This window comes from Thunnus thynnus, chromosome 5 (genome assembly GCF_963924715.1).
Source record: "Thunnus thynnus chromosome 5, fThuThy2.1, whole genome shotgun sequence".
NCBI classification, from domain to species: domain Eukaryota; kingdom Metazoa; phylum Chordata; class Actinopteri; order Scombriformes; family Scombridae; genus Thunnus; species Thunnus thynnus.
Window position 1 is genome coordinate 5542613 of NC_089521.1, and position 22887 is coordinate 5565499.

The following is a 22887-nucleotide window of genomic DNA, read 5'->3' on the forward strand; positions in this document are numbered from 1 at the left end:
AAAAAATTTGTGCATAGAACACAGCAGGAATAGATCCACCAAGGACACGAGCACTTACACTCTCTCTCTAAAAAACATACTTTCATAAAATGAGGTAAGCAAGGACACAAATCATTCTTCCTGCTTTACTGGGTGCCATTAACACCCAATGCTGCATCATAGTGTGGGTGTCACAGCCTTGAGAGCCATTTATGAATTTATGAATGAGGTAGCCATGAATGTCTAATTAGTATTTTCCGTACCTTTTATCATTATCGATTATTATTAGTGAATGTTGATTTTTATTTTAATGAGGCATGCTTTAAATTTCACATTGTGTATTGTTGGGAGCTCTTTTTTAACTCCTTTTTTCTTAGCAGTAGATTAGCTGCAGCACTAAATGCATTAATTTGACATTGTACAATAAGATCTCATATGGTTAGAGTAAGGGGAGAAAAAAATTAAATTCTGGATAAATTCATTCATATCGTACCCAATTTGCATGAATCTGTTTGGGATTCCATAACCTGGTAAATACACACTGTGATGTTTGCTTTAAGGATTACATACATGTAAATATAATGAGGTGCATACAATCCAGTTACACCCCTCACTCTTGACTGTCACCTTGTTGCTCTCCAGCTGTACGCAGCAGCACTACAACAGTATCTAGAAGCCAATAAAGAAATTGAAAAATGATGTTGCATCTCATGTGAACTCTACTCGCTTAGCAGATGACAGCTACACATAATCTGTCACTGTGTGTCTCCCTGGCGGAGTGATGGCAGAAAGGCTAGAAAAGAGGTGTATTTTCAGACACAAATGAGCAATTTGTAAGGCCATTGTGTGCTGCGTGCATCATTGTATTACCCAGACTCAGAAACCATTGTGGGAAATGCTATTGTGTTATGGAGTGCTTGTTTTTTTGTTGTTTCTGTGGGTTTTGTGCTTTTTTTTCCATGCAGCTTTTGAAATGGGTCTGCATGTGTACAGACGCAGACACACTCACAGACAGATATTTGTGTAGGGGTTTTATTTTTCTGTCTTTTTGGGAACTTGAATGTAACCCGTGTTTGCCTGTGTTCCCTTCTGCATACATCTAGGCCAAGTCTGAGCCCTTTCATGTGAGACTGTAGTAGTTTGATAATGGCAGTGAGGACAGTGAATAGTGAAGGTGACGAGGCTGACTGTACCGCTCTGACAGTTCACTGTGAATGCAGCGTACTGTACTCTGAGCGCTTACCACCGCTCATGCCCTGTCGGTCTACAGGTAGGATGGTTGTTTTGATATATCATGAGGTAAGCATGTTGTCAGTTCAACTCCCAACATACACCACAGTGTTTCCTCATTTCTGCAAGTGAACTTTTTCACACAGAATGACATCTCACAGAGGGCAGCCACCTATTCTGCGATGTGATGTTACTCTCCAGAAATACAACAACAGCCTTGCACATTTCACCATAACCACATTGGAAACATTTTCAGCTCCTGAATGTGCTATGCTGTGTAAAATTCATAATATTTCAAGATGTTGAATTATGTGAAAATCATTTAAAGGAATAGTTCAGCATTTTGGGAAATAGTTTACTGGCTCTCCTGTTGAGTTAGATAAGAAGATCAATAGCACTCTTGTGTCTATATGGTGTATACAAAGCCACAAACACCACCTGGTTAGCTTAGCTAAGCATAAGGACTGGAAATAGTCTCTCTCAGACACCAGGTTGTGTTGTTTAAACACTTCAGTTTTTACAGGTTAAACAAACAAGATTACTGAGCTTCAGAGATGCTGGTGGGCAATTTTTGTTACCTTTGGACAGTGCCCAGCTAGCTGTGCCCCCCTGTTTCCTGTCTTTATGCTAAGCTAAGCTAACCGGCTTCTGGTTGTAGCTTCATGTTTATCATACAAATACAAGAGTTGAATCATTCTTCTCATCTAACTCTCAGCAAGAAAGCCTGTATTTTTGAAAAATGTCCAACTGTTCCTTTAATTAAGTGAAAAAATACATACAGATGTATTTTTGTTAAAAGCATTCCCATCAAAACAAAATAAAAACTTTATAGTATCTACTCAAAATACCGAATTAAATTTAGCAAACTGTACGAACACACTCACAAATGTTTTATTGAAACCGATCACAGTGCAACCTCCCTCATGGTCTGATGTATTATAAGAAAGCAGAGGCGCGAATGCCATGTAAGAGTAAACCCTTGAAAGATGAAATTTAATAGAATATCCTCATAAATCAACACACACACACAGATGTGAATATTGCATGTACCGGATATCTGCAACAATCTCAAGCTAAGGAATCTAAAACTGATGTGTAATTTGTTAGATGAAATAATAGATTAATGGTCTCCCATGGGAGAATTTCGATAATGTTTCAGTTTAGTATGTTTTTTTTTCCAGATTGTTATGTACGACCTGCTGTTATATTCAATTTTGACAAACAAAGCAGAGCTCAGGGAATATGAAATATAATCACAAATATCATTCAGTGGTTTCACAGGTACAGGCTCACTGCAGAGCACTCAACAATACCTGGCAGCTCTTTCTGCTGTACTCGGCCTGTTCACCTGAAAAGTCTTCCACCTTTGCTTCTTTTTACATGACTGTACTCACCTAATAACTAGCTGGCAGATGTGATCAGGTTTCATCTTGATTAAACGTGATAGCTTTGGCCCTGCAGCTGTGCGTGGAACAACTCCTCTGTGCTGCAGGAAACAGTGTGGCTCATAGTTTCATTAGAAGAGGAAACATCTAGTCACAATGTGGAACTACATTTGAAAGAAAGCCAATAAATAGCTGCGTTTTTTGGCTGAGTGACAATGCACAGTTAGGTTTGTTCAACAGGTTTTGAAAGGTTTCATGAGTGCAGTGGAACTACCCGTAGAGCAGCATGAAATCCTGTGACTGATGAGAAAATGCTAGATGTGCCAAAATGAAGAAGTTGCAACATGATAAAAAAGCAATATGCAACATTGGATTTTCAAAAGCACAATTCTAGGTATCATAACTGGTTTTTATGTATTTTTGAAATATCGAACACACGATGTATTTTTTTAAATCTCTAAAGCAAATGCGGCAGTGTTTTGAAACTGAGCCCTTTTGTTCAATGTCTGTAACAACAAATGGTGCTGAATGCACAACTACAATGTATAAAATAAACAAGTCTGAATTTACAAAACTGGACATGTTGAAATTAGGGCCAAACATGTAAAACCCTTCTGAAATAATATGCACAGTTTAATCATTTTTGACAAACTGCTATATATAGATTGTACTTACAGTACAGTTTGACTGAAGCAGGTCCAAACATCATTACACAGAGACCTACCAAATCTATAATTCTATCTCCACAGTTTATACAAAAGGTCCTGTAAGCATGGCAACCACTCCAAATATCACACACACACACATAGACACACAGGAACCATCAGGTACATGTTGTGCACTTATGCTCCCAAACACACAAACAGACACAAGCACACATACAAAACTCTACAAATTCTTCAGGAAGTGTAAACTGAAAACCTAAACTCAGTAAAAATGTAAAAAAAAAAAAAAAAAAAAAAAAAAAAAGACTAGATGTTTTGTACAGGCCTCAATTTATGATTCAAGTACAGCTGAAATAAAATTCATACAAAACACAGTGTTTGGTGCTAAAAATCATAGACATTATAATAGTTCATAACTCATCAAATGACTACAGTCCTATAGAGCCATTATGCAAATGCTTTGTGCAAATAAATAACTGTTCTCACAATTTCTTGCAATTAAACAAAGACAAAACAGATGTAATTTGATTTGGCAGCAAAGATGTGAGGTTCAGGGTTGCTGCTCACTTAAAGGACAATGCACTAAAAAGAAAAGAGCAGGTTGAGAACCTTGATGTTTTAATTGACTTTGACCTGAGTTTTAACAATCATGTAAAAGCAATAACAAAATCAACATTTTATCACCTTAAAAACAGCCAAAGTCAGGGACCTTATGACAAAACAAGATTTGGAAAAATTGATTCATACTTTTATCTCCAGCAAAATTGATTACTGCAATAGACATCAGACAGGACTTCTTTAAAAGACCATCAGGCACCTGCAAATTATTCCAAATTCTGACCAAAACCAAAATGACAGCCGACATCACCCCAGTTCTTAAATCTCTACACTGGTTGCCAGATTTTAAAGTTATTACTTATTTATAAATCTCTACATGGAGTAAGCTGTGAATATATGACTGATATGCTTTAGAAATGTAACCCTGCGAGATCTCTTAGATCACCAGAGAGTGGACTGCTAAACAAGGAGAAGCAGCTTTTAGTCATCATGCAGCAGAGCGCTGGGACCAACTGCCTTATTGTTCTCAAGAGCTTTTAACTAAATGTTTTTAAAACTCACTTTACATCAACTCTTTTTATTTTCATTTCTATATAAATTTTATCTTTTATTTTGCTCTTTTCCAATTGTGTTTTAACATTGAGTTATGTTGTTTTAACATCAAATTATGTTGTTTTAACGTTGAATTGTGTTGTTTTAACTTCTCTGTACAGCACCTTGAATCTGCCTCTGAGTATGAAACTTGCTTTACAAATAAAATTGCCTTGTCTTGTTTAAAAATGGCATCTCTCGCTCACTACATTGAAAAGACACCTGGAAGTAGTCACAATCAATCACTATGAAAGTCTTGTTTTTGCTCTAGTGCTTTGACTGAAGAAAACTGCGGATCTGGATGTGAGAGAGTATGAACTGAATTATGAATAATGGATTGTTATTAATTTTCTATACAGATGTGCATTTATTTTTTTGACAGATCAGAATGAACCATCTACCAGTCTCTGAGCCGCCTACCCCCCGTAGCTTTCTGTTCTCACACAATACATATACACTTTACAAAGACGAGTGAAATTTCCTTTTAATTTTGGGCCCTGATTTAACACAGAAGTAGACAAAAGCAGGCTTCTCATTTCTCGCAGGTGCACCATCAATCAGCTGTCGCTAGCAGATTTTATCAGCTAGCTAGCTAATTAAGATAATGTTAGCTCCATAAATTGGTTGATTTAGTTATTTCGTTTTTTCACATGACCCTGTTTGGCAGCTTAGCTTTCATACATGTCCATATGTTCAAACAGTGTGTTTTCTATTCAAATGTTATAAGAGAAAAAGCTTGTAGGATACGGAGCCCTTGGTTGGAGGGGTTTAGCAAATGGTCAATTGCAGTAGATACACACTGGTAGAACATTTCAATGAAAGGTGTAGGTAGTTATGTGAAAACCTGACCTTTGTTGACCCCTGTTAGGTATCAGATCCATGTCTAATGCTCAAACTCTTTCAAATGGTTAATTATAAATATATGTAACCCAATACTGTTATTATATGTATAACATAAAATAATGTACATTATACCAACCTATTACTCTTTGGATGTACCTTACCTTTATTTTCTTCCTCATTCATTTCTTCATTGGGTGGCTCTTCCTTTTTTCCTCCTGAGGTGGATAATCTGAGAAAGGTAAAACCTGTGCAGGTACATAATGCAAGTCAAACTGTGTTTGAGTCCCCTCATTTAACCTTACTCCTAACCCCAGATCTAAACTTAACCCTAATTCCAGCCTCAGCCCACATGCTAACCCCTCACATTGTTCTTGTTTTGTTTTTTTTACCAACACCTGCATACACAGACACACGTGTACAAATCCACACAGACAATTGTTGAAGTCCTGATGTTTTTAATCAGCAGTGGGGCCCCACCCTGGCAGATAAGCGTCTGGTTACGTGTCTGTAAAGAGCAGTGGAGAAGGCAGGGTCACTTCGGCAGATGGCCCTATCAGTGTTGGGTAAACCAGCAGCCAGCGCAGCCGTGTTTGGCTTAACGGCCTATAAGTAATTCATTGTGTTCACTGAGAAGGAGCATCTGTCAACCCCCCGGTCCTGGAGACGCACACATACACACACACAGTTATGCATAGATGCATAGATAAACATACTAACATGAGCATTCGGTCACATGCACAAATGTAGGCACATACACACACACACACACACACACACACACACACACACACACACACACAGCTTTCAAGTTCATTTGTAGTGGGCAGTGCAGGTGGCTGGAGGAAGAGGAGAGGTCTTTGTTCCATGTGACCTGGTCTGATCAGATAACCACCACTGATCTCAGTTAATACTCACTAAGAACTCATTTACCTGCTAACGTGAAGGCAGGTCTGAAAACAGGAGAGACAGATAAAGGGAAAGAGAGATGATGTAGAAAAAGGAGGGGGAGGTAAGAGACAGAGAGATGCAGCTGCAGCTCAACGGGAGGTCCAAAGCACACAACTAAAAAGTCCAAATACTGGATTTACATTTTTACACTAATGGTTTAGTCAATTTATGTTGTCTGTCACTTATGGTCTTTATTGAATAAACTCTTGTACAATCACACCTCCCTTTCATGTTACGTCTTCTCAGTCTGTAAACAATTTTACGCATAAGCAGCAGGGCTATTATAATAATAACATGCAAAGGCTATTCCTTTCGACATGAACATCAACTTGTATTGCACTTCTTTATTCATAAGCATGGCTGAAAACACCTGCAACATGGAAAGTCATCGGAAAAGGAGCGTTCTGGTGATGTGATAGTAATTTCACAAATTGCTTTTAATTGATTCTCGAAGCCTGAGACTTTTACCTGTGGCTTTGTGATGGAAAAAGGAACAAAAGCTAATAAAGGTAGAAACAGCTTCATGATACGATAGAAACAAAATTAAGAAAGGGGAATTTCTTATTTGTTTATTCTTATTTGTTTAAAGGATCAGGCTAGTGATATTTTGGATGTTTCTTATTGATAACAAATCCCATGTAAAGCGCAGAACAGGTGTTAATATATCTTATTCCTCTGTGATGCAGAGCTTCATAGTTGTCCAAAACTAAACAAAAAACCATTAATGAGCCACGCTGTAGCATTGGGTGACATATTACCATGAACATGGTCACTGTGATTTATTTGGAGTCAGTTCCACACACACCGCACTGCTGCCTGAAACACTCACTAGAGCAACAAGTGTGTATTAAATTTGGGGCTGAAAATAGTCTTCAAGAAATGCATTGTTGGAGAAATCTTGTACTTGATTAATATCTGTCCAATAAATGAAAAAAATAAATGAAGAAACTCCACCGGCTCCGGTTGACACTTATTTGAATATATGAAGTTTATTGTAACCGAACATCTGACGTCAGAGAAGCCTTTTACACAACGTGTACATGGATACAGTCTCACCAAAAACTTTAAGGGTTACAGGAAACAGTCAGTTCTTATAGTATAGCACAGATCATGCAGCCTGAGAGGAGGGAACACTTGGACACACAGGGTCAGAGTGAACTCTAAATGAAAATAATGACGATAGCTTCGTTACCAATCCAAGGCTAGCATCTTATCTCATATGCTGGTGCCCAAAACATAAAACATCTTTTGCGAGAGACCATGAATGTCAGAGAGAGAGACAGAAGCCCAGTAGATTAAATCATTATGGCAGGGCATTTATTAGAACATTCTTTTATGGACATATATCCATAAATTGAAGATCATTTCATCAAGATTTAGTTCTTCAGTAAGAACAGGGCTTAGGCCACAGACAAAATATAAGTTGTAAAGTATTCAGAAGTGGATAAAAGTATTTTTGGTTTTGGTCTTTTATTTTATTACAATAAGAAAATAACATCAACTTTATCCCTTTAACTGATATTAACAACTAATAAAGAACTGCTTTCTTTCATGGGCGTCTTTCATAGCAGACATTTTGACTTGTGTGTCACTAATAACATTAACGATGGCTTTGTTTTATTCAAATTTCCCAGTGACTCATGACAATGAGCTAGCATGTACAATACTAGGACCCTGTAACTGAAGCAGCTAAATGGAATGCAATCATCTTTGATTTTATTATTTACACCTGTGCCTTTCCTACTGTGACATGTCAAAATGTCTTCTGTCTTCTGAAAAGGCCTGTTAAGTAATGAACCTATACACTAAAAACACATTTAAGACTACAATAACTGATTAGCCATCTACTTTTTTTTTTACTGTATCATGTTTACAAAGTGGAAAACATTATTTAAATTTTATTCTAGAAGTCATATTTGTGTTATTTACAGTATGTAAAGCTGATGTCAAATCTAGGCTTACATAAGCTAGCTAACATGCTAGCAAGCAAACCCCGACAAGCTACGGTACTTTGGCAGAATGGGAGGAACAGGTCTTTTTCTCGGAAGACATTTTGACATGTTACAGTTGGAAAAGCACATCTGTAAATAATAAAATGAATGATGGATGAGTTCCAATTAGCTGCTTCAGTTTCAGTGTCCTGGTATAGTGCGTGCTGGCTCACTGTCACACTGTCATGGCGTACTTGGACACTTGAATAGAACAGAGCCATCATTAATGTTATTAGAAACACCTGCTGTGCTTTTTCTAATATAACAAAATGTTATAAAGAAAAATGTCTGCTGAGAACCCTGTTGCCTTTGTCGGTAATTAGCTACTTGCTAGCCTCATGTGATCAAACCACATGGAAATTAATTCTAAATTAACAATTTTTTTTATTATGTTACAAAAAGTATTTGTAGCAGTTTGTTAAAAAGTGAAACTTTGTACAAACAGTGTTAGCTCCTTTTAAACTGAATCACCTGTATCAGTGTTAATATTGCATTTTATTTACCGTAGATGTTACTGCAAGTGGTGGTGGCTTTGCAGGAATTTTGCCAGCAGTTTTTGGTCATATAGTTCATGATAGGGGATATTGTAGCTGTCAGAAATTCCTGATATTTCCATCTCTGACTTACAAATAGGAGGCTGACATGAACACTGTTTCCCACTTGGCATCAGACCTGCAGGCAGCTCGGCCTTCGAGGTGAATATGTTTTCTTTTAAATGGTATTAATTATCTGCAAATATGTACCTTACTGAACACTGCTGCAGTGATATTTCACTTTTCAGCAACAAAGAAAGCTTTGGAAAAATGTTGTTTAGCAGTCACACATCTGAGTACTGTATTAAAAGTCTAATTTCTGCTGTGGAGCATTTACAGAGGCTGCTGCCATATAATGCGGGAGGCAAGGAGGACAGATGCAGGGTGGGATATTATAAACTGTAACATGTGCAACTGTACTTGCTTTTCAAAGTTTACGATACAACATGACAGAGTCACTTTTATAAATACCATTTCCAAATACTGCCAGCAACTGATGGACATGTTCTTAAAGCATAGTTGTTTCCTTCAGCCAGCACTCTGCCAAAGGAATAATAACAGAAAAGTGGCCATCACTCTGCTTTTCAGCTCACACTCTCAAATGGCAGAAATTACAGGCCTGCTTCGGCTCTAGCTGTTGAGACTCAGCTATAATGTGTACAGCCGCTCAGTCCCCCGCCAAGGCCATTCGCCTTCGACTGAATTGGGAACGTGAGAGGGTAGTGAGGCAAGTTCTAGTGACCTCTTTTTAAGCTCTTCCTTTGAGCTTGTTCTCTTTTTCTTTCAGGAAAAATGGCAAAATAATTGTGTCCCTGACTTCTCATCTTGTGCTTCTAACCTGAGTGAGGGGAAAGTTTGACCCTGTGGAAAAAAAGAGGCTTGTCCTGTTCATGATCAATATTTTCCTAATGACTGATGCTTGTTCTCTATTCTGCACACAATAACTGTTGCACACACACACACGCACACAGAAATACACTCATAAACACTGTAGCCTGGTGAATGGGAGACACAAGAGGAAGTCACTAGCAGAAATATAGGGAGCAAAAAAACTGGGACGTGAGTCTGTCTGAGGAAAATACCAAATCAAAACTGTAATTGTGAATGGCAATTTTCTGTTGTTGGCAATGATCAAAAGAAAGAATAATTGAACATTTTCACATTATGTAAGTATGTGCACACACATGCAAATGCGAAACACATGCACACAACAACACACACTGACAAACAAGTGTACCGGCTGTTGCATTTCCACTATTCTTCCTTTTCCCCTGGTAACTCGCATCTAAAATTATGCCTCACTTGAAGAAAATTGAAATTGAAAATGTGGAACATTTAGCAGGAGGGTTCCCTTATAACCAATTACACACAAGAACCAGGATACAGCTTCCCAGGGCTGAGGAGTTATTTTCAGCTAAAATAAATAACAGGAGGTTGGAGAAAATGTATATGATTAATTGAGATCTGTGCTTTTTTATGTGAAAATTAATTAAGCTTCACCAATAAATGACGCATGCACTGTTAACCAATCAGCTGTGGAATTTTGCTTCTTCTCATGACGGCTTGATGTCCAGACCAAATTATTGTATTCAGAGCGGTTCATGTTGAAACGACAATGATGGAGACTAACACCACAATAGCGTGTATGTGTGTGTGTGTGTGTGTGTGTGTGTGTGTGTGTGTGTTTGTGGCGTCCTGTGTGTATGTTTAACCTATGAACCTTTCTTGTGCATGTCTAAATGAGATGTGATTTGTGTGGGTGGGCTCAGTGGAAAAAAAATCCATAAAATATACAAATAACAGCAGTTCTCTCTTATTCATGCTCCTTTCTCATTTGGCCTGTGCCTCCCCACTTCTTACACTGTCTGAGGGTAAATGTGTTCTGAGTGGTATCAAAGGTGTAGTCAGGTGACACGCACATTGAAAATGCTGCTGCCTCAAATTTACGGATGGATGTCAGTTGATGTGCCTTTTAACACAAGCATTTAAATACACAGCCGATCCTTCGGCCAAAAGATGGCAGACTGTATTATCAGACGTGCATAGTGTGTTATATATCAGTGTTCTTTGTGTTTTATTTAAAGGTGCACAGAGATTTAATGTGGTTTTGTACAGCACGTTTTTAATTCTTCTATGTATATTTCCCACAGTCTCTTTTGTGTAATTGTGCAGGGTGCTGTTATTGTTCTATGTGTATACATATTTCAGTTTTTATGTCTATTGTACAGTGTTTATTTCATTTTTACATCACAGTATTGCTGTACAGTTGAGGGGCTGTGCTCCCAATTATTTTCACTCACGCCTACACTCATGTAAAGTGTGTTGTGACAATAATGTGATTCTTTTTTATTCAGTTTAGTTGGATTTCATTTGATGGGGCCCGGGGGCATCGACGCCAAATCCCGTCTTCTTTATCTTTGCAAGGAGTGGATTCATCACAATGCTTATATGCTGTGTAAGTAATTTTATTTGTTCCAAATCAAGTTCAGAACTAAAATATACAAAGGAGACAAAGGAGCAACAGTACATCTCATTGCAGTTATCCAGAATCACTGGTTGAATGTAACTAAGTACTAAGTATTAATTTTTTTTCCATTTTATGTCATTACTCCACTACAATTCAAAGGGAAATATTGTACTTTATACTTTAAGTCAAATTTATTTGTTACTAAACAGGAAAATATTTCACAAACAAAACATATGATGAGTTTATAAAATATGATGAATTATATTAGATTCAACAACTCAACAGTATTGTAAAATAGTGTGAATAAGCACCACCTCAACCAATACAACAGTAAAGTGCTGCTTACATATTAATGCAATAATGTAATATATAAGTATAACACTCACATTCTGTATTGATATATTAAGTGCATTCTGCTGGTAATAATTAGGTACTTTTACTTAAGAGACATCGTCATTGTAGGACTTTTACTTGTGATGGATTTTCAATATTGCTCCTTTTACTGAAGTAAAGGCTCTGAATACTTCTGCTATCCTGGTCAATAATGCATCAAATTCAAATCAAGTTATTCTAATGTACTTCAGAGGGACTTTAGGAAAGACATTTTTTATTGGGACAAATACATGAGCTGCACCTTCCTCTCACCCGTTGCTCCGCTGCCACCTCCCTCACAGTCCGGCAGTCCGCACTCTGCAGTACTCAGGAGACTGAAGCAAACTGGCCCACCATAATGCATTTGTGATCACTATAATTTCTCAGAAAAAAAAAGCAGAAATCATCCACTGTCACAAAGACAGAAAAGTTCAACTGCATGCGGATTGGAAAGTTACAATGTTAAAATGTCCTATTGTGCTCTGAAATTAGGCTGGATTGAAAAGTTAAAAGCCTTTGTTAAATGCCAAACACAACTGTCTGAGTAAAAAAAGGAAATGGTAAAACAATGTATTTCTATTTGCTCCCCTTGCTTTGTGTAACCTTTTCTAAGTGCCTCTTATATAGGAGTTTTATCAAGTCAGTGAATTTGCTCTATACTTTTGTGGTTGTCCTCTAATGCAAATGCTCTTTTAGAAAGTTCTGTTCGTTATAATGATGATAATAACGGCAATTGTAGACTTTGCACTCTGTTAAGCTGCATTATATACTGTTCCAAAACAGGGTGCTGAAGAGCCCCCACCCCCCTTTTTTTTCTTTTCTTCTTCTTTAAACATTGTATTTAAACATTTTCTCAGACAGTCGCTGGTTGCACTGGTCTCTTTACCATCCCATATTCCCCCTGACTGCTGAAAAGAGAACAATTTGAAGTTTTCAAGTAACTCCATTTTGGGGAAGGGTGATAGTGCCGAATACCTGTACTTAAGAGCAAACTATCTGTGCTGTTTCAACTGGAGAAATATGTGACAAAGAGCAGGAAGAATAGAGACTGTCCACTTTGGGCTGTAAAAAGCAAAGATGAAAAAAAATAATCTTAAATAAGCACTGTGTCTTCTGGCAGATAGGCTAAAAAGTATATAAAAACACTCAGATGTAGACTCTCTTCTCTACTTCATGGGCTGATGCTAAAAGCTGAGGCCAGGGCTCTTTGTAGTGTGCAGTTTATTAGAGGGAAAATAACAGAAAAACAACCAGAGGATAGTACATAGTTTCTATTTTGAATTACTCCCATGTGTGTTACCGTTGTAACACACAAACAACTGTACGTGCACACTCACGCACATATACCTGATTTTGAGAAACAAGCTCAACACGCGAACCGCACACAAACCAGCAGACAGACACATGCACTCATGCACACAAATATTATGCAGAGACACATCCACATCTTGAAGCACAGGTTTAATCAGGCATAGTTGAAAAGGAAAATGCCATTAGATTTTAAAGTGGATAATTTCACATCCTTCCCTCCATTCATTTCTTCATTTTTCTTTTCAAACTGGACTTTTATGCCCACTACATGTACTTTTATGGAAAATTACAACATTTAAACGAGACTCTTTGGTTAGGGATAATTGCACAAAGAACCATTAGCAGTCTTCCGAGACCAATGTACTGTGAGCATTTTTCTTTTTTCTTTTCGCAATGCTATTCTCAGTCCATATGAACATGCCTCCTAAGAAAGAGGATAATCATAATTTAATTATCTGCCATTATGGAGAGCAAAACGCAGGTCACCTGGGGTGCACGTGCTGTTATAAACAAATCAATTAAATAAAATAGGCTAAAAAAACAAGACAGTTACATACACTGAAGGTACAGTGGTCAAAGGTCTATTGTATTTCCCTGTCAATTTAGTTGAAGAAATTATAACCATGTTCAAAGTTTGCTGGAGCACTTTTGCTTCTCACCTGCAAACCCACCTACTGATCAGTAAATTGGCACTTCAGTGAAATCAGCAGGTGCACATTTGGCTGATGTGTGGCTACTATGAGAGTCACCTCAAAATGCAGCCGACTGCAATTACCTACTTGAATTGAATTCGGTCAAATGTTATACCAGGATGCTCAGAAATATGTTTACAGTATATTAGTTTCAGTTACTTTTGGATCACTAGCATGTATATTAGAATACAGAGGTTAGTAAACCCTTTTATGATAACTATGTTATAACACACGTTTATTTCAGTAAGGTTATTTCTGTCATTTTCAGTGAATAGGAAATGTAATGTTTCAAAAATCGCACAGTAATTTTGCTCTAATGTGTTTCAAGGAATTCAAATGCCTATTATATATTACAGTCCTCTATTACTTTGATCACCATACATGTCGGTTCCATCATGACTTATGTGACACATTACTATGTAATTGTTGTAGCCTTTTTAGGTGCCAGTATCTCAAATCCAATTGATTATTAATTTTAGTCTAAAATACAAAATGTGCAATACATTTCACACACTACTGTATATCTGAACAGACTGTATATACTGTGCATAACCACCTACTATATGTATATAAAACGTATTTTTTTAATTTCTTACCATTTAATAATTATCTCAGCACTTCCTGCACTCTTCACTTCATTGCACTATTTTTATCCTGTTTACAGTTGACAGAAACGGTTTCACCTGTATATATTCATTCCTTGTGTGTATTTCTGAAGATTGTTGTGTTGTTATTCTGTATCAGTACATTGAGAGCCACTAAACCGAATCAAATTGCTTGTATGTGTAAACATACTTGGCCAATAAAAATGATTCTGATTACTTGATGCAGCTGTTACAGGGTGCAGTTCCACTTTTGTCCTGAGGAGGATGTGGTGGCGCTGTTCAAAACGACAGCTCCTGAGTTCCACTTCAGAAAAACGCTGCCTTCTTCTTCTGCGTTTCCTCCACGGCTCACTCAAAACAAACACAGCGGTTGTTTGACACATAAACACTCCATAGAGTCGGAGATTTGGAGAAATGTGATAGATTTGCGTTATATTTGCACTTGGCGGAAGAAATGAAGCTGGACATGACCGACTGAGGTCAGTGGCCGCCAATTTAACGTTGCTGTAAGTTGTCGAGCTTCACTGCTGTTGCTAACACAACGAGCTGAACTTGGCAGGTCCAGAAAGCTTCCTGAAAGCGGGATAATTGGCTTTTTAAAGTAACAAGTGAGTGAATAACAGCGTACTGTGTCAAACCTTAACTCAAATTAATGTAATGTAATGAAACACGATGATCTGTAGCTGCTTTCGTTGTCGAGTTATCTTACATTAGCCTGTGAAAGCCGTTGCTGTCTGCTGTGGTTTTCTTAATATGATAACACAAAGATATAACATGATGATAACTCCATCTGTATAATGTCTCATATAAGAGGTGTACAAGTGTGGTTTTATGAGCTGATTAACCTATTAATATGAGTTACAGTGTAAATGTGCAAACATAATAACACGTTAGTTAGCTGAGACCAGACCTTTGTCTTTAAATTAGTGTGACCAGCAGACAGGAAACTGTTTTTATTGTGCAATGTACTACAAAATAAATCAAACACTTAAATCTCTCATGAGCTGTGTCCTTAATAAAGTCTGAATTATAATTGAATTGAATGTCAGATTTCTCCTTTCACCAGTTCACTCTCCTTTTTTGTCTTCAGTCGAGCTTGATGTTTTTGTCTCTACCTTCAGTTTATAAATTGTATGATGATATAACATTGAAACGCAAGCAGCTCTTCATGTTTTTGAAGCTGCAAACATCTGATCAGCATGGATTTCATGTATTGTCTCTCAGTGTTACAGCCTGACTATATGTGGATTTGGATCCACCTTCAGGTCAACATGAAGCATGTGATAAAGATTTTAGAGCACTCATCTGTTCTCCTTTCATACCTCCATTCATACTTTCCCCTGAACCCACAGGTACGAGGAACATGCTTGTGATGTAATCATTTCACCACACTGGCCGTCTGCACAAGCTACCTACTGAGGGAGGGGTTTGAGACCATTCTCTGATCACAGCGATGGACGAGGACACCCCAACCCTGAAACCTAGACGGATCCAGAATCAAAACGTGGTCCATCGTCTTGAGAGGCGTAGGATCTGCTCGGGTCGACCAGGAGCTCACTGGTACCGAGTGCGCTGTTTCCACCAGAACCTGTTCCCTAACTTTACTGTAGTCAACGTGGAGAAGCCCCCCTGCTTTCTTAGGAAGTTCTCACCTGACGGACGCTGCTTCATCGCCTTCTCCTCTGACCAGACGTCTCTGGAGGTAAGAGGACAGAAAATTAATTTTTAACTTTGCCTTTTTTTTTCCCTCCTTAAGGAAAATATCTGGTTAGGACTAGATCAGGAAAACTCTTAAACACTCTCCTGACTGTCAAGTGCAGCTGGAACACAATCTGTTCTGCTAACTTCCCAATTTACCAGAATGAAAAAGATGAAGGAAACACTTGTTCTCTTCCAGATATATGAATACCAAGGCTGCCAGGCAGCTCAGGACCTGCTGAGAGGCCAAGAGGGAGAGACCCTTCTAACAGCCAACGACCAACGTTCCCTCAACATCCGAGGTCGCCTGTTTGAGCGCTTCTTCTCCTTGCTCCACGTCACTAATGTGGCCTCAAACGGAGAACACCTCAACCGGGAGTGCAGCCTGTTCACAGATGACTGCCGCTATGTCATCGTCGGGTCGGCCGTGTACGTCCCAGAGGAGCCGCCGCCGTACTTCTTTGAGGTAACGACTTTATCAAACTAACCAGAAATTTAAAAAGCAACTCAAAATAAAGAAAACAAATTCACTTCATGGATTTGTTTCCATCCGTATTTCATCTCCCACCAGGTGTATCGCAACAACGAATCCGTGACTCCGAACCCTCGGTCTCCTTTAGAAGACTATTCCCTCCACATCATCGACCTCCACACCGGCAGGCTGTGTGACACCAGGTCCTTTAAGTGCGACAAGATCATCTTGTCCCACAACCAGGGCCTCTACCTCTACAGAAACATCCTGGCTGTGCTGTCGGTCCAGCAGCAGACCATACACGTCTTTCAGGTGAGCAGATTTGCCATTTTAAATGGATTTAGTGCTTGAAAACAACTGCTGATTTAGTTCTGGTTAGAAGTTTTAAAATACCTGAAAGCATCACCCAGTAGAGTAGATTTCTACCTTTTTACGATTCAGTTTGGATCTACTTTTTAAGGCGCTGGTGTGAGAGGTAAACTGAGAGGAAAAATCTTTTAGCATGTAATTTTCTTCCCCTCCCCTTCCCAGGTGACTCCAGAGGGAACGTTTTTGGACGTAAGGACTATCGGGCGATTCTGTTATGAGGATGACCTCCTGACTCTTTCGGCCGTTTACACAGAGGCTCAGGCAGAGAGCCAGCCAGGCTTCCCGCGTCTTTACACTGACAAAACCATCAACTCCCTCAAGCACAGGCTGCTGGTCTACCTCTGGAGGAGGGCTGAGCAGGACGGCAGCGCCACCGCCAAGAGGAGGTATGTAACCTTTCTCTCTTCTTTTCAGTTGTTTTTTTTTTTTATGTTTGCATGTGGGTGCAGCAGAGGCCAATTCAGTTTTATTTATATATATAACGCCAAATCACAACAGAAGTTATCTCAGGGCACTTTTCACACAGAGCAGGTCTAGACCGTACTCTTGATCAGGACTGTATTATTGACATCTGACAGGCCTGTTAAACTCATCTCTGAGCTGGACAGGATTGTGTGTCTGATGAAGAGAGCAGAGGGGTGTTCCATCAACGCAGCTAATGAAAGCTGTGCTTACCTGAAAAAGACCAGCTTGAATTAATGTCGAGTCTCACTTAAGGCTCAAGCAGTTCCACTAACACAGTTCAGCCACGTCTAGTCATTATTAAGTCTAACCAGGCTTTGTGCACGTGCACAGAGTACATCAGCAGCCCAGAACAGTCAATCATCCATGGTTTCGGCTTTATTTAATTTTCAATTTGTCTTCACAGCTTGAACAAAACAAGTGAATGAATAAAAAAATAACTTCAAAATAACGTTGGCACACTTTTATTTCTTATGTTATAAATGCTAAGATTTGAAATGAAGTGAAATAGGTATTTTTGTAAAGGTCCCTCACAGTTCTTCCATCTTGTGTTTCCGAACACAAAAAGTGATGCAAGTACGAAAAGACGCTCGACTGATCCGTCTTTTGGGAGTCTGTTTCCACCCGTCGGACATTCTTTGACACAGCTAAATTAAGTTTGACAGGTGGCCTGCTACGGAGCAGGCTAGTTCTGCTGTATAAGTTACCATGGTTACTGAGCAGGGATCATACTGTATAAGCCACTATAATGGATTGGAACTCTCACTTGAATTAGTGAGACTTATCAAAATAAGACAGGATTTTCCTCTATCCAGCTTGATGGAAAACCCCTCAGGACTGCAGCGACATCGCATAAAAGAACTTCTTCATTTAAAGCAGGGAGACACCTTAAATTATTCATCTGTGCTCTGATTGTTACTATAACTCATTATAAAGACATTTAAAACAAATAAAGTAAATTAAGTTCACTAATATTTACTTTTATTTACATTTATGAAGTTTAAAGTAGTTTAACTGTTGTGTCAGTCTTGGATACCTTGATTTAAAGTACTTCAGGGCTGCAAATAATGATTATTTTCATTATTGATGAATCTGTTGATTATTTTGATTGATTAGTCAATCAATCGTTTAGACTATGAAAATGTTAAAAAATAGTGAAAAAATGGCATTCACAGTTAGTCAGAGGCCATGATGACGTCTTCATTGTTTTGTTTATAATGTTAAGATTTTCAATTAACTGTCATACATGAAAAGGAAAAACAGCAAATCTTCACTTTTGAGAAGTCGGAACCATCGAATATTTGACATTTTGTCATGGAAACTTAGTGAAATGATGAATTGATTATCAAAATAACTGCTGATTAATTCTCTAACAACAGACTAGTGGTTGCAGCTCTTAAGTGAGGATTTATTTACAGGACTGAATAAAATCATAACACTTCAAATAAAAATAGTAAAAATGTAATATTATCACTGTAAGTTTGACCATTGATAGATGTTATAATTAAAGAATTATCAATAAGAATTATTATTATGAATTGATGTTATAAATGAAATGTAGTGCAATGTTATGTTTTAACTGTATGATCTGTAAATTAGTGATACACGGTTTTATTGTGTAATTTAGGGCTGCAACCAATGACTTCATTCACAGAGTTTGTTTGGTTTTCTTCTTCATATTAGCTTGTTTTGTCCGATCAATAATCCAAAATCCCAAAAAGTTTCAGTTATGAAAACGTAAACCAGGAAAATCAGCAAATCTTCATAACAAGGACTAAAAACAGTGAATATTTGGAGGGGTTTCTTAATAAATGACTTGAATGATAATTGATTGACAAAATAGTTGTCAGATCATATTGCTTTGACTGAGTAATTGATTTATTTGCTAACTGCACTAGCCTAATTATGAGTCAATCTGGGGAAAATATTTACAGTTTAGCAGACAGGCTTATGAGCAGATAAACTGTCCACCACCAAAACTGACTCCTCAGCATTTCTAGTAGCACTTCCATAATGTACAACTGTTAGATATTCACCTATTGATCGGTTTAGTTCAGTTATTGGTTTTCATTCTTTCTGTCGTGATGTTGTCAGATTCTTCCAGTTTTTTGATCAGCTGAGGAGGCTGAGGATGTGGAAGATGCAACTGTTGGATGAACATCACCTCTTCATTAAATACACCAGTGAAGACGTGGTCACACTCAGAGTCACGGACCCCTCACAGGTACCACACACACACACACACACACACACACACACACACACACACAGATCCTGGTCTGAATTCCTCCCTCTGTTCTCTTTGTTGCTTTTTCCTGCCTCTCTCGTGTCTTTTGTTGTTTATGTTGTATAAAAAGGATTCCTTCTTCAGGTCTCCAAGGACACCGTCTCTCCCGCAGATTCTGTTCAGTCCTGCGACTCATTCATGACAACAGCAAATAGATCTAATTAATGTTAATTTTATTTTTTTCAAATCTCAGCTCTCTGAATGTGTCGCCCATCAGCTTTCATCTCCCCGATGAAGAATATATAAATACTATCATATTCATCTTATATCATTTTATAACATACACGGAGGCCAAAGCTAATATTGTATTGAGAAATCTAGTTATAGCAGAATGAATGTCTCAGTATTCCTGACTGGCCTTAGTTTTTCACTACTGAAGAACGTGGTGGATTGCAACATACTTGAGGGGAAAAAAAAACATGCCTACAAGAAAAAAATACAGCAAAATATCAAAACCTCTCTCTGTCTTTGGCAGCCGTCGTTCTTCGTGGTGTACAACATGGTGTCCACAGAGGTGCTGGCTGTCTTTGAGAACACCTCCGACCAGCTGCTGGAGCTGTTTGAGAATTTCTGCGACCTGTTCAGAAACGCTACGCTACACAGCCAGGCCGTCCAGTTCCCCTGCTCCGCCTCATCCAACAACTACGCACGGCAGGTCCAGAGAAGGTACCGAGACATCCTGTGTAAAAGCAGAAAATTATTGGATTGAAATACCAAATATTTTGGTGTCAAAATGAGATGTATTTCAGTTTGAGCATAAACTGTGCTGACAAACTGTTGTATCAGGGGTTCGTTTCTGAATGAAAACAGAAACTGCACATGATGGTGTGCAGCCAAATGTCAGGGAGTATTTGAAGACGGCGGTTACGAAAGGGAGCAGATCAGCAGTGATCGCCTGGAGGAGGAGGAGGAGGAAGGAGGAGGAAGGAGTTTTAGGACTTAATCTGGATCTAGAAGAGAGACATTAAGACAGCCAGCATGGCTAGAGGAGCCGTGATTGAATTTGGCGGTTCGGCTCCACAGTGTAGGTGACAAAATCCTCGGTGGAAGGCAAAGAGGGAGGAGCGGACAGAGGGGGGGGTCGGGGGAGGGAGGAGGAGATAAAGGATGGTTTGAGCGAGGAAAAGAGCTTAGAATTGGATTTTAGAGTGGTGAAAATTGATTTTGGGAAGAAAAAGAGGAGAAATTGAAAGCTGGTGAGCACATTCAACAAACCAGATTTGTACCACTTACAAATGGCCAGCATAAAGCCCCGTTCACAGGGTTTCAGGGAGAAACAGTCTATGAGAGGGGAGGCAGAAAAACACAAAACAAGGTGAGAGGACATACTAAAAATATGTACAGAGAGTTTTTAAGGATCGAAGAGAAAGGAGAGAATATAGGAACTGAAAGTGAGACCAGCAAAACACTTCAGTGTTGGTATGTGTGTGTGTGTGTGTGTGTGTGTGTGTGTGTGTGTGTGTGTGTGTGTGTGTGTGGGGGGGGGGGGGGGGGGGGGGACTATCATTCAGCCTGGCAGGTTTGACTTGTGAATCTTTACATCAGGGCCACACTGTCACCCGAGAATATAGACTCCTTTTGCTATTCAATGTCACTGTGCTGATATCCCTGTATGTCTGCGCCTCAGATTCAAGGACACCATAGTGAACGCTAAATTCGGCGGCCATACGGAGGCGGTGCGTCGGCTGCTGGGTCAGCTGCCCATCAGTGCCCAGTCCTACAGCAGCAGCCCATACCTCGACCTCTCCCTCTTCAGCTACGACGACAAGTGGGTGTCTGTTATGGAGAGGCCCAAGACCTGCGGAGACCATCCCATCAGGTACGGACTTTAGAACCACACTATCAGTAAAAGTGACAAATGAATAATGTTAGTGCTAACACAAAGTATCTAAGAATACATCCTTAACAAAAGATTCACTTTCCATTACTTGCTGCAAAGGTAAGTAAAAGTCTTACCTCAGTGTCCTCTTTCTACCTTTTTTGGAGCTTTGGTCATGTGATAACAGGTTGAAATTTTGATAATAGGGTTAGGGCCAGGGTTACACGTGGCACAGCTCTTCTCCAGTACCTCATACTTTATTCTCCAAGCCTTTTCAGCTGTTTTGCAATCCTCAGGTTGATGTCTGAGGCTTTGTCTGATTGATGATTTAGTTAAGGGGTGGATGTGTTAATCAACCACAGATTGACTTTAGATTGACTCCAGTCAGACTCTAATGTGGAATAGAAACCTTGATCTTTATCACAGAGCAGCCAGAGTTTAACGCAACAACACTGTCTGTCTCTCTCATCCACCAGGTTTTACGCACGTGACTCGGGCCTACTGAAGTTTAAGATCCAGGCAGGCCTGCTGGGACGGCCGGTGAACCACGCCGTGCGTCGCCTAGTCGCCTTCACCTTCCACCCTTTCGAACCCTTTGCCATCTCTGTCCAGCGCACCAACGCGGAGTATGTGGTCAACTTCCACATGAGGCACGTGTGTGCGTGAGGAGCTTGTGTGTGTGTGCAAAGATGGCAAAAAAACTAAACTCAGAGAGCCTGCGGACTCACAGTCGGAAGAAAGATGCAGGATGGTTGAGATTCTGTCAGCACCGGTCACGTACAAAAAACATGTTTGTCGTGTTTGTCGCCCTCCCTCCTCTCCAGAGAAATCAGCAGTCCTCTCGCTGCATTCTCCTCCCAATGGAAACCACTGTTCCTCTCCTCTTTCCCCCTCCATCAAACAGTGGTCACTCTACTCAGCAAGAAGGCGACAATTCTGCCTTTTACTTTTGTCTGCAGCGCTTTGCCTCCTCTCTCCCCCTTCCTCCATGGAACAAAGAGCGACCTGTAGGGAGGAGAGGCTAGAATAAGTGTAAATGGAGATGTAGAGAGAATGATTGATGTGCGGTGGAGGTGGGAGCAGTAGGTAGCCGGACTTCTTAGAAGGAACCAAAGGTGTTTTCTTTTTCCTACTGTGCACTGAAAGCTGCACATTTATATCAGAATTGTTTATTTAGTTGGTCCATGACCAGCTCTCCAACAAACTTTCTTTTTCTGACATGGATGGAGAAAAAGGTAATTTTATATTCTATTGTTTTTACTTTCTTTTTTTTTTTTTTTTTTTTTTTTTTTTTTTTTTTTTTTTACATATCATTGTTTGTATATATTTTCTGCCAATAAAATTGTCTACATTTTGCTCTCTGTATTCGTTTTTGCTGAGTTTACAGCAACTAGAGGAATCTGGTTGAAAATCAGCTTTTTTTTCCCATCATGCCTACTGCCTGTTTATTCCTTAACTAGCAGTGCAGACTGGAGCACACCTGGTAATAGTTTTCAAAAACGTCTCATGGCATATCTTAATGAAATGGTGATTCATAATGAACCCGGCACAAGTTTTATATCTCAGACAAGACACAGTGTCGGTGTCAGGTTTAATTTGAATACTGCTCC

The 22887-nt window shown here is 39.1% G+C and overlaps 1 protein-coding gene across 4 annotated transcripts; it reads left to right on the plus strand.

Annotated features, from left to right (window-relative positions):
* Window positions 1–14481: 14481 nt before the first annotated feature.
* det1 (DET1 partner of COP1 E3 ubiquitin ligase) lies at window positions 14482–22633 on the plus strand. 4 transcript variants are annotated; one of them, XM_067588841.1, is made up of 10 exons: window positions 14482–14649; window positions 14730–14778; window positions 15523–15872; window positions 16068–16334; window positions 16440–16652; window positions 16872–17095; window positions 19266–19395; window positions 19934–20124; window positions 21086–21277; window positions 21754–22633. In XM_067588841.1, the coding sequence occupies exons 3-10, from the start codon at window positions 15624–15626 to the stop codon at window positions 21941–21943; spliced, it is 1656 nt and encodes a 551-aa protein (XP_067444942.1). In that variant the 5' UTR covers window positions 14482–14649; window positions 14730–14778; window positions 15523–15623; the 3' UTR covers window positions 21944–22633. The 4 variants fall into 4 exon arrangements, with proteins under 4 accessions (XP_067444942.1, XP_067444940.1, XP_067444941.1 ...); XM_067588839.1 differs by having other exon boundaries at window positions 14482–14778; XM_067588840.1 differs by lacking the exon at window positions 14730–14778 and having other exon boundaries at window positions 14482–14676.
* The last annotated feature ends 254 nt before the right edge of the window (window positions 22634–22887 follow it).